The following is a 9939-nucleotide window of genomic DNA, read 5'->3' on the forward strand; positions in this document are numbered from 1 at the left end:
ATATGAACTGGAAAGCTAGAGAGGCTGGCATGAAGTTGAGGCCTACAGGTCTCTTTACCCTTCTTCTGTGAAAGGTGGTGGCGAAGGAATGCAAAAGCAGCAGCACTGACCCAGACCGATACCACGTTTATTTCACAAACACTGGGAAGACGGGTTGGAGGTGGAGGTGGGACACAGGTGCAAAGCTGCACAGTCATCTACAGCCCGCTCCCCACACAGATGATCCAGCCAGGCAGACCCTCCAAGTCGACAGGCAGCGAGAAGTGAGTGTAGGGAGGGCCCTAAACACCAAACCCCCTGAAAGCCTAAGGGGCACAGCTCCAGCTGTCCCGGGGAAAACCACAAATAAATACGAGTGGGGCACGGCCCCACCCACATAGACCATCTAATCACCCATCTTCACTCTGGAGGTCTGCAAAAGAAGAAAAGGAGAAATCAGGCAGGGACAAAAAAATTGATTAGGCAATGACATATGACAGAAGATGAGACCCATGGCAGGATGGCCAGACCACAAGAAGCAGATGACTGGGCTACGATGGACATGCTGTGACAAACACAGTGAATGGGGACCAGAGACAACTACAAGGTTCGATGGAGAGAAGTGGCATATGGACATGCCAGTCTCTTAAGAGTCAACTCAGTCAGGCACCCACAGTCACACTCAAGATCCTCAGGCTGATCCTTAGCCACACTCATACACTGTCAACAAACAAGATACACACATCTCAGACATGCTGCCCAACTGACAATACAGTCAAAACACACCAGGACGGACCACAACAGACAAGATCCCAACCTGGTCTAGACTACAAAGACAGAAAAAATAACAGAAGAGGAAAAGAGAGACCAAGTCTTTCATATATAGAAACAATGTAACAGACAAAAAAGATGTTATCAGTGATACCATGTTGAAGACAGAAATAAATGGAAAGCTTCAAAAGGAGAAAACCAGAAGGTGGGAATGAGGCAGCGAAAGCTGTTAAGAGGTTTTACGGTTACAGATGTAGGAGGGAGCACTGTGGCTCCTCCAGAAGAAGGGTGAGATTGGGCTGGGGACAAGGACAGAGGCTCCCCAGGGGGATTCAGCACCTGAAGGATTGCAACGATGACCCCAAAAAGGCCGATGGCACTGCCAAAGATCTCCACGATGAGAATCTTTACAAAGAGGCTGGGGTTCTGTGCATCAGCCAAGGCAGCTCCACTGCCCACGATGCCCACGCAGACTCCACAGAAGAGGTTAGACAGGCCCACTGTAAGGCCAGCCCCAAACATGGAGTAACCTGGAGGGATGGAAAGGGAGCACTGATATCAAACCAGATACGGGGGGGAAAAGAAGGCAACGGTCCAACATGGACTAATGGGACCAGCCACCACCCCAACTCTGCAAAGCAGGCCAAAGAATATCAAAATGAAGAGTCTAAGCTGGGGTGTGCGCTGGAGGGGGAATCATCAGTGAAGCCCGGGTTTTCTGCCTTCACACACCCACCTACCTGCATGGTAGTTCCGATGGCCAATAGCCTTGGGGTCAGTAGCACTGAAAGGCTGAGGAAGGCAGAGAAATAATCAGAAACCACTCCCTACTCCACTCCCCCTCCCCCACCATCACTAAGCAATATAAAACACACTGGAATTGACACCCACCCCACCTAGTTTTCCATACCTCAGCCATGTTGCTAATGACAATTGCCATGATGATGCCGTAGATGGCCACAGCCTCACAGAAGATGATGCTGGTAGTGGTAATGGGGGATTAGAGGGCAAAGAGGAGAAAGAGATGAGAAAGAAGCCAACCTTCCTCCCTGGAGAGTCTCCAACCACCTCTCCCCCTACTGACACCCCCACTCCTACTGACCCAGGAGGCCGGTCAGGAGCAGCATGAAAGGTAGGTCAAATACACAGGCAGCTCCCACTTGGTTCTGACAACCTTACGAGGGTCCTACACTTACCTGACCAGGTTCTTGGTCTTGATCCTGGGGGCCTTCACCCCTCCTCCAATGATGGAAGAGCCAGTGATATAAATGCCCCTGATGGACAAATAAGAAACCAATAAGCAGAGCCCAAACTTGTCATTGCCCCCATGATGACTAAGAACCCAATGACACCCCCTGCTATGATTCAGCCCCTTCTCCTGTCCCATGACCCCAACACTCACCATGCCGCCCCAACCACAGACAAGGAGATAGCTAGGCCAATGCCCAGGTTTGACCACATGAAGGGGGAAGTCTCTGTCAGGAACCTGGTGTGCAGACAGGGGGAAAGACAAGTCAGTCTTGATAGAGAAGTGGGCACAAAATCCAGCCCGACCCCGCTCCGACCCCTCCAGTCCTGGATGCTGAAACAGAACACTTCATGTTTCCCAAAGGGCCACAATCCCAGACAGCTGCGGGGTGGGTGCAGGTGGGGAGGGAAGGAATTCAGATCAGAGAGGGGAGGCATCAAAGAAGCTCCTAGGGGAAACCTCTCCCTTACCACGCCACATCGAAGCGGAAGCCCAAGTCAAAAATGGTGTAGCAGATTCCTACAGAAATGAGAAAAACGGGGTTAGGGGCCTGCTCTCTAGACAGAAGCTCCACAACTTAGGCGAGAAGTTGCTGCCCAGCAGATGGGCCAGCTTCCCAAAGGTCTGCATACACCTAAGTCAAGAGAGTCCTTTGGCTCTCCCCAAAATGAAAGCACAGCTGCCTATATAGATTCCTCTGCTCAGGCCTCCATTTTCTGTCATTCCCTCAAGAACCTATCTCCCTCTGTGACACCATCTCCCAGACGGAGACCCGTCACGGGGAGCCACCAGGAGGTGTGAATACCCTGGAGGGGAGGGAGCAATAGCTCGGGCCAGGCCCCACCAGATGCAGCCAGCCCAGTCTGAGCCGCTGTTTACTCAACACGCTGTGGGTGTGGGGGGAAGGCAAAACGACCGGGAAAAGAGGAACTGGAGCAGCTGGCTCGCGACCCAGGGAGGCCCGTCAGGAGCAAGACAGGGAGGGCGCGGGAAGCCGGGGAAGGGAGCCCAGTGACAGAAGAGGACCAGGGCTGCGATCGCTCGAGGTCCCCACCGAGCCCCGCCCGCGCCCTCCTCAAGCAGCTGCAGATACCAGCCTCCTCTGTCCGGGTTACGGGCCCAGACAGACGCGAGGCAAATCCAGGAGCCCGAGGTATTCGAGCCCGCGTCAGAACCTAATATTCGTAACACTCCACCTCCCCGCTGGGCTCCAGCCGGGTCAGCTCGGCCCGAAGCCGTCCCCGCCCTCCAGGGCCCGGCCTCACCCACGACGAGCAGGCAGGCCCAGAAGGCCACGAAGACCCCGGAGTAGAGCAGCACTAGCCCCGTCATGGCGGCAAAGACGGCGGGACGCGGGTCGGGGGGGGCCTAAGCTCAAACCGCGTCCCTGCGTCCGCCGTCCGCCCCGCAGCCCGTCGACCCGCCCCGCGGTGTCACCTGACTGGCCGCGCGTCACGTGACCTTACGTCGGTCCCGGCGCTCAGTCGCCAGCGGTCTAGGAATTTGGCGACGCCGGAATTGCAGGCGCAGAGGATTGTGGTGATTGTAGTCTCGCGGCCCGAAACCTTTCTTGCCGAATACCTCGATCGTTGCCTGGCCGGTCCATCTAGGGTCGGGCCGCTCCCTCTTGTACGCCCGGACACTCCACCCAGCTCCGGCCCACCAGCTCTGCTTTCCACTCGAGCCTGCTCACCGCCGCCCTAGCTTAGTCTCCAAGCCAATGCTGATCTCGCGGGCCTCCTCCCTGACCGTCCCACCCAGCTCGCGAGGGTGTCTGCTCCGTCCCTCACTGAGCTCATGCTGTTTCCTCTGCCTGAAGCACGTTTCTTTGTGCTCACCCCAAGGTCGGCCAACACCTAATGATCTTAAGATACGTTCTAACAGGAAGCTTTCCCTAGCCAGAGGCAGGGGGATGCGTCCGCTCTATGGTCTCCCGCCACCCTAGCGATGCTTCTATAACTTTAGTAAGATCATGTCACTCAAATACCTCGGTGGCTCCCCTTTCCCTCGCAATGAAAACCATGGTCCTTATAATGGTCTACCAGGCCTCTCACCCTGATTTCGTTGCCCAATAGTTTCTTACTAACTCCCTCCTCTGGCTGCCCTGTTGTTCAGTCACTAAGTCTTGACTCTGCGACCCCATGGACTACAGCACACCAGGCTTCCTTGTCCTTCACTATCTCCCAGAATTTGCTCAAACTCACATCCACTGAGTCAATGGTGCCATCCAACCAGCTCATCCTCTGTCGTCCCCTTCTCCTCCTGCCCTCAACCTTCCCCAGCATCAGGGTCTTTTCCAGTGGCTGCACTGGCCTCCTGGCTATTTCTTGAACACCATCATACCCTCAATGCATTGCACTTGTTCCCTCTGCTTCTTCTAATTATTCACATGGTTCACTCAAAACTTCTTTCAGTCTTTGTTCACCTTCAAAAAGTCTTCTCTGATCATCCTGTTTAATACTGTAGCCCCTTCTCTTACATTCCTTCCCAGCTTTATATTTCTCCATAGCCCTTATCACCATTCTACATACTGTTCTGATTGTCTTCTCCACCACAAAAATGTAAGCAACCATGAAAGGATTCCTAAACCCACTGCTGATTTCCACTGCTGGGCACACCCTGGTGTTCAATCCATATTTGTAGAATACACAACTGGTGCTTACCTTTTCCCAGTTACCACGATCAGTTTACAGAACTGCCTCTACCAGTAGACTGTGCAATCCTTGAAGGCAGAAATCACAACACCCTGACAGTGTTAGTTAGTTGTGTCTGATTCTTTGCGAACCCTAGACTGTAGCCTGCCAGGCTTCCCTGTCCATGGAATTCTCCAGGCAAGAATATGGTATGAGTAGCCATTCCCTTCTCCAGGGTAATCTTTCCGATCCAGGGATTGAACCCCAGTTTCCTGAATTGAAGGCAGATTCTGTACCATTTGAGCCACCAGGGGGACAGTGCCAATATGTCGAGATTTTTCAGCAAATGCAGAGAACTAAGGTGAGTCATTTTCACTTCACCCCTCTAAACCCTTAGGATCTAGCAACTCCACTTTGCTTGAAGTACCCACAATGATGGTCTATGCTGTGTGTTTGAGCTTGGTGTACCCTTTGTCCAAATGTCCTTTTCACTCCATTACTTCTTTTTTTTTTTCCCCCTTCAAGAGATCCAGCTGAGGTAACACTCTCTCTGAAAAGCCTCTTCTGGGCTCCAGCTGCCCCTGGGGATTTCCTTCCTCATAAAGAATACTGCTTCACCCTGTGGTAACTGCCTTTTTAGCTGCCTCTCTTCTCAGCTACACTGTGAGGACAGGACTCCTATCAAATATAATTCAGATCTCAACCCACAGGACCTGTTCAGGACTTGGCAGTATTTGATGAATAAAAAGAAAACAAGGAGAAAAATTATCTGGTTTATTCAAGTTTCTGTGACCTCCCTGAGAAACAAATTGGAGTCAGTGTAGACCAGCAGTGCCCAGCAGAACTTTCTGCAGTGATAGAAATGTCTTCTAGCTGTGCTGTCCTCTTATGTGGTTATCTGAGTACTGAAATATGATTAGTGTGACTGAGAAACTGAGCTTTTAATCTTAATTCAAATTTATGTTTGACAGCCACATGTATTGTGTAGCATAAGCGTAGACCAGTTGATTCTCAACTGTGGATGCTTTTGCCCCCTTAGGGGACTTTTACCAACATCTGGAGACATTTCTGTTTATAATTGGAGAGGGGTATGCTACTGGCACCTATTGGGCAGAAACCAGAGATGATGCTAAACATCCTACAATGCACAAGACAGCCCATCACAAACAATTATCTGGCCCAAAACATCAACAGTGCCAAGGCTGAAAAACCGTGGTCTAAAACATCTAGCACCTGCCTTTGAAAAAGACAGACCCTCAACTGCACAGCAGGAACTTGGATTGGCCAGAGGTCTTGGGTTGCTCCCAGGAGAACAGATGGCCCAGAGGCTTCAGGGAAGACCTAAAGCTGTTCCCTCGTCAGTCAAACAACAGACCTTTACCAAGCCAGTATGGGCTAAGCCTTGTGCCAGTGCCAGGAAAGGACAAGATAAGACAGAGCTGGACCCTGTCCTCATTGAGGGGCTGCCTCAGTGAGAGGCTCCTTCAAGGATCCTGGCAGAAGAGTGAGGTTGGTGCAGGGAGCACTAAAGGTCTTAAGTCCACCTGTGGCTCTGGTCCCACATGTTATCAGCTGTGTCCCTCATCCTCATAGGCGATGGCAATTCCTCGTCTTCCGCTTACAGCTCCAGTCACCGGCGTCTGACCCAAGCAGGGCTGCAGTCCTTTCCAGCTCCGGGAACTAAGGAATGAGGCTGCAGAGGGAGGGGGTTGAGGCTGAATGACCTGAACAGGGGGGAAGGGTTCAGATGGGAGTGGAGATCTGCCACACTCACCTGCAGGGCTGCTCTCAGCCAGCTCCAGGGAGGGCTTCGGGGTCAGCGCTGAGCACCCAGGATCATCTGATGGCTTCCAGGCAGGTGGGGGTCGGAGATCCCCAGTAATGAGTGACACATCTGGGGCGTCCCACAGCTCTGAGTCAGGTGGAGGGAGGGGCACGTGGAAGGGAGAGCCTGGAAGGGAGGGGAAAAAAAGGATTCATATGGGCCCCCCAACTTCATGCCCCAAGTGTTTTTAGCTTAGGCAGTGCCCCCACCACTCACCAGGCAATAAGTCCGCATAATGTGTGAGGTGGGGAGCCAGGCCTGGAGGTGGCCATGCAGGGTTGCAGGCAGCCTCCAGCTCACATGGTGCTAATACAGGCCTGAAGAAGCTGCCAGAAGGCTGGGGGGCTAGAGTACCCAGAGGACAGGCCAACAGCACAAAGACGTCCACCTCAGGGAAGTTGGCAAGTTTGGCAGGCGTGGGCCGCCCAAGGGCCAACACATAGCTACGCTTGCCAGCAGCCTGTGTCAAGTTCCGCAAGTGTGCCAGGGCCTCCCGGTGTCGAGCCACACCCAGCGTGCCCGCCAGCAGCCCCACCACACGGGCATCTCTGGCCCTCTCTACCAGATAGCGTCTACGTGCTCTTAGCCGCCCAGCCCGGACACCTTCATCCTGAGTCCGGCCTGTGTCTGGGCAGCAGGAGGAGAAGGGCCGCCCTGGTGCCCAGCCCAAAAGCAGCCGGCTTAGGTCTGGGTCAATGTCAGGGTCAGAGATGGCCTCAGAGCCCCCCACATAGAAGGCACCATACTCTTCCAAACACCTCCCTGGAGCCAAAGGGAAGCGGCGCCCAAAACGCTCCAGGGGCTCAGGCTTTGGATTGAGGGAGCCTGCTGGCAGGGGAAGAGCCGGGCTGGAGACAAGCAGGTCCAGATACCGTGGGCGCAGAAGGGTGGCCAAGGCCTCTGGAAGAAGAAGGTGGTGTCAGGGTTGGGGCCTGGTAAAATGGGATGCCCCTCATCCCCAGGAGACTGAATGGGACCCAAAAGGAGAGGTTGGGGCCCAGCCCATGTGGAGAACTCCACAGAAGTGCACTGAAATGGGGAAATTAAGGCACAAACTGGTCAGCCCACCCTACCCACATGCACAGGCAAAACCCTCACCCAGGGCGTGGGCACAGGCTGGCTCACTGAGCAGCACCACAGGCGCTGTGGGGTCTGGGTTCTGGGCCTCAAAGGCCTTAGCGCAGAGCTCCAAGGCCACAGATCGCTGACCGAGGACGAAGGCCACGGGCAGTGGGCGGGCAGGAGGGCTTAAGCAGGCAGGGCCAAAATGTACAAGGGCCTGAGCTCCAGCTTGCTCAGCACCCAGTACATCCACACAGCAGCTGCAGGGGAGATACCATCAGGAGAGAGGTTCTCATTGAGAAAAGTATTGCTGTCATCAATGGAAAATGTGGTCAGTAAAGAAAACCATGTTATGAAAAGACAGCGTGGGAGCTGAGTGGGACGTTCAAGAGGAAGGGGACGTATGTTAAACTACAGCTGATACATGTTGATGTGTGGCAGAAATGAACACAATATTGTTCAGCAGTTATTCAGTCAGTTCAGTTGCTCAGTCGTGTCCGACTCTTTGCGACCCCATGAACCACAGCACACCAGGCCTCCCTGTCCATCACAAACTCCTGGAGTTTACCCAAACCCATGTCCATTGAGTCGGCGATGCCATCTAACCATCTCATCCTCCAATTAAAAATAAAATGAAAAGACAGTGTCACTAAGAAGAGCTAGTATCAGGAAAGGAATCATCATCATGAAGGAGAAACAAAGCTACTGAGGCCAGACACTGTCATAAAGGAGAAATGCCCCTCAGTCCTGGATCCCTACCTCACCCTCAATACGCAAGCTCAAGTTCACACCTGCCATAGGCTGTGTCTCCCAGAATGAACATCTTCGACCCGGTAGCCTCCTCCAGTCGTGCTGCCACGGCCCCAGCATCTCCCAATAGCTGGTCAGGGAACTGCAAGGCCACCTGTAAGCATGTACCATGGAGTCAGGAACAGCCTCTCCTGCACCGAGGGTGTCTTCAAGCGAAACCTTTCCGGGAGTCCCGACCTAACCTAACAAGCCCCTCCACCCAGCGAAGCATCTCCCCCCATTCCCAGGCTCACAAAATTACCCCAAGATCCCAATCCTCTGGCAGACCCATCCGCTCCCCAACATGCCCTCACCCGCTGACACCCCAGGTCGCGGACAAATCCAACGACTCGCTCCAGCTCGTACACCCGGTCCAGGTCTCCAAGTGGAGTGCGCAGCCCGGCAGAGCCTGCCTCTCGCTGCAGCACCGCCTCCGCAGGGCTGCTGAAGGTGGACTCCATGAGGCACAATCTGGGTGGCGGCAGGCAATGGGAACCTCCCTCAGTCAGCTTCAGGCCCCGTGGGCTCAAAACCAGCCCTCAAAGAGTCAGAATCGACTGGTGGGGACGGTGGGCGGGGAGGCGCTGGGAGTCAGTCCGCCCTAAGCCCTTTAGCCAGCCCCTCTCCCACAGCAACTCCTGTTTCTCTGCTTTACCACAACACATGGGCCTCCCGGAGACTACTTCCGAGTGTTTGAGGCGGGACTGACGGCAATCATATCCGTCTAAAACCTGCACCGCCAATCCCCGCCAAGCCATCCCGAGAACCAATGGTCGGCCTCCGAGCCTGAAGCCAATCGGAAGTGCCTCAGAGAAAGAGCGGAGCCTTGTGGGTGTTGTGGTTCTCCTGGCGCTCGTCTCCTGGCTCTGGTCTTCCGGTTCAGCCCCATGCCCCCTCAAACACACCGATTGCCTGAAAATTACTACTCCAGTTTGAGCAGTTCCTATCCGCTTACACTGGTAAGGACTTCCCGTGCACTCTATCACCTTGGGAGGTGGCATTGCATAATTTTTAAGTTAAGTACCAAACTGCCTGGGTTTGAATATTGGGCTATGCCACGTAGCTACTTACTCAAGTTATTCAACGTCTTTATGACTTGTTTCCTCGGAATGGGGTTGTAACAGTAGTACTTTTAATAGAATTGCGGGGGCAAATTAATTTAGATATAAAACTTCATAAAGCAGTCCTCTGCATAGCACATGTACTGAAATCATCCGCTATTACCCTCAGAGCAGTCTGTCGATTAGGCAGACATTGAGCACTTTTTGTTCACCAGGGACTCACGTTCTGAGTTTAGTCTTTGGAGTAAGATCTGGCCCATATTACAGATGATGAAACTGTGGTTCAAAGAGGCTAACGGCCTAATAAGACACAGCAAGTCAGTGACACAATCAGTATCAAACCCAGGTCTGATTTCGGAAACTTGTTCTTTACACCCTTTACATTCTTCCAGGTTTTATATATATATATAATGTCACATTTGGTCATGACCGGGAGGAAGAAGACACCTGAGTGTCATGCTATAGAACAAAAGGACAAAATGTGAAACATCTCCACATACCCCAGGAGAAATGAAAAAAATCAAAAGGTGTGAATGGGGTGGAGGAGGGGTAAGGGAAAGAGGACAGAGT

At 53.1% G+C, this 9939-nt stretch overlaps 2 protein-coding genes and 1 long non-coding RNA gene across 4 annotated transcripts; 1 reads left to right on the forward strand and 2 right to left on the reverse strand.

The window, feature by feature from the left end:
* Positions 1 to 106: 106 nt before the first annotated feature.
* ATP6V0B (ATPase H+ transporting V0 subunit b) lies at positions 107 to 3440 on the reverse strand. Its single transcript, XM_043461611.1, has 8 exons — positions 3265 to 3440; positions 2470 to 2518; positions 2153 to 2236; positions 1947 to 2024; positions 1661 to 1730; positions 1491 to 1542; positions 1090 to 1280; positions 107 to 412 (listed from the first exon to the last, which is right to left on the reverse strand). The coding sequence occupies exons 1-8, from the start codon at positions 3329 to 3331 to the stop codon at positions 386 to 388; spliced, it is 618 nt and encodes a 205-aa protein (XP_043317546.1). The 5' UTR covers positions 3332 to 3440; the 3' UTR covers positions 107 to 385.
* A 106-nt stretch (positions 3441 to 3546) lies between these two features.
* LOC122437092 lies at positions 3547 to 5289 on the forward strand. The gene is made up of 3 exons (XR_006268175.1): positions 3547 to 3843; positions 4868 to 4993; positions 5158 to 5289. It is a non-coding gene; the product is annotated as an uncharacterized LOC122437092 (long non-coding RNA).
* A 102-nt stretch (positions 5290 to 5391) lies between these two features.
* DPH2 (diphthamide biosynthesis 2) lies at positions 5392 to 9005 on the reverse strand. Of its 2 annotated transcripts, XM_043461573.1 has the most exons (6): positions 8623 to 9005; positions 8311 to 8423; positions 7556 to 7779; positions 6674 to 7357; positions 6407 to 6583; positions 5392 to 6325 (listed from the first exon to the last, which is right to left on the reverse strand). In XM_043461573.1, exons 1-6 carry the CDS (start codon positions 8767 to 8769, stop codon positions 6201 to 6203), a joined length of 1470 nt encoding a protein of 489 aa, XP_043317508.1. In that variant the 5' UTR covers positions 8770 to 9005; the 3' UTR covers positions 5392 to 6200. The 2 variants fall into 2 exon arrangements, with proteins under 2 accessions (XP_043317508.1, XP_043317509.1); XM_043461574.1 differs by lacking the exons at positions 7556 to 7779; positions 8623 to 9005 and having other exon boundaries at positions 8311 to 8389.
* Between the last annotated feature and the right edge of the window lie 934 nt (positions 9006 to 9939).

The sequence above is a fragment of the Cervus canadensis genome, chromosome 2 (genome assembly GCF_019320065.1).
Source record: "Cervus canadensis isolate Bull #8, Minnesota chromosome 2, ASM1932006v1, whole genome shotgun sequence".
NCBI classification, from domain to species: Eukaryota; Metazoa; Chordata; class Mammalia; order Artiodactyla; family Cervidae; genus Cervus; species Cervus canadensis.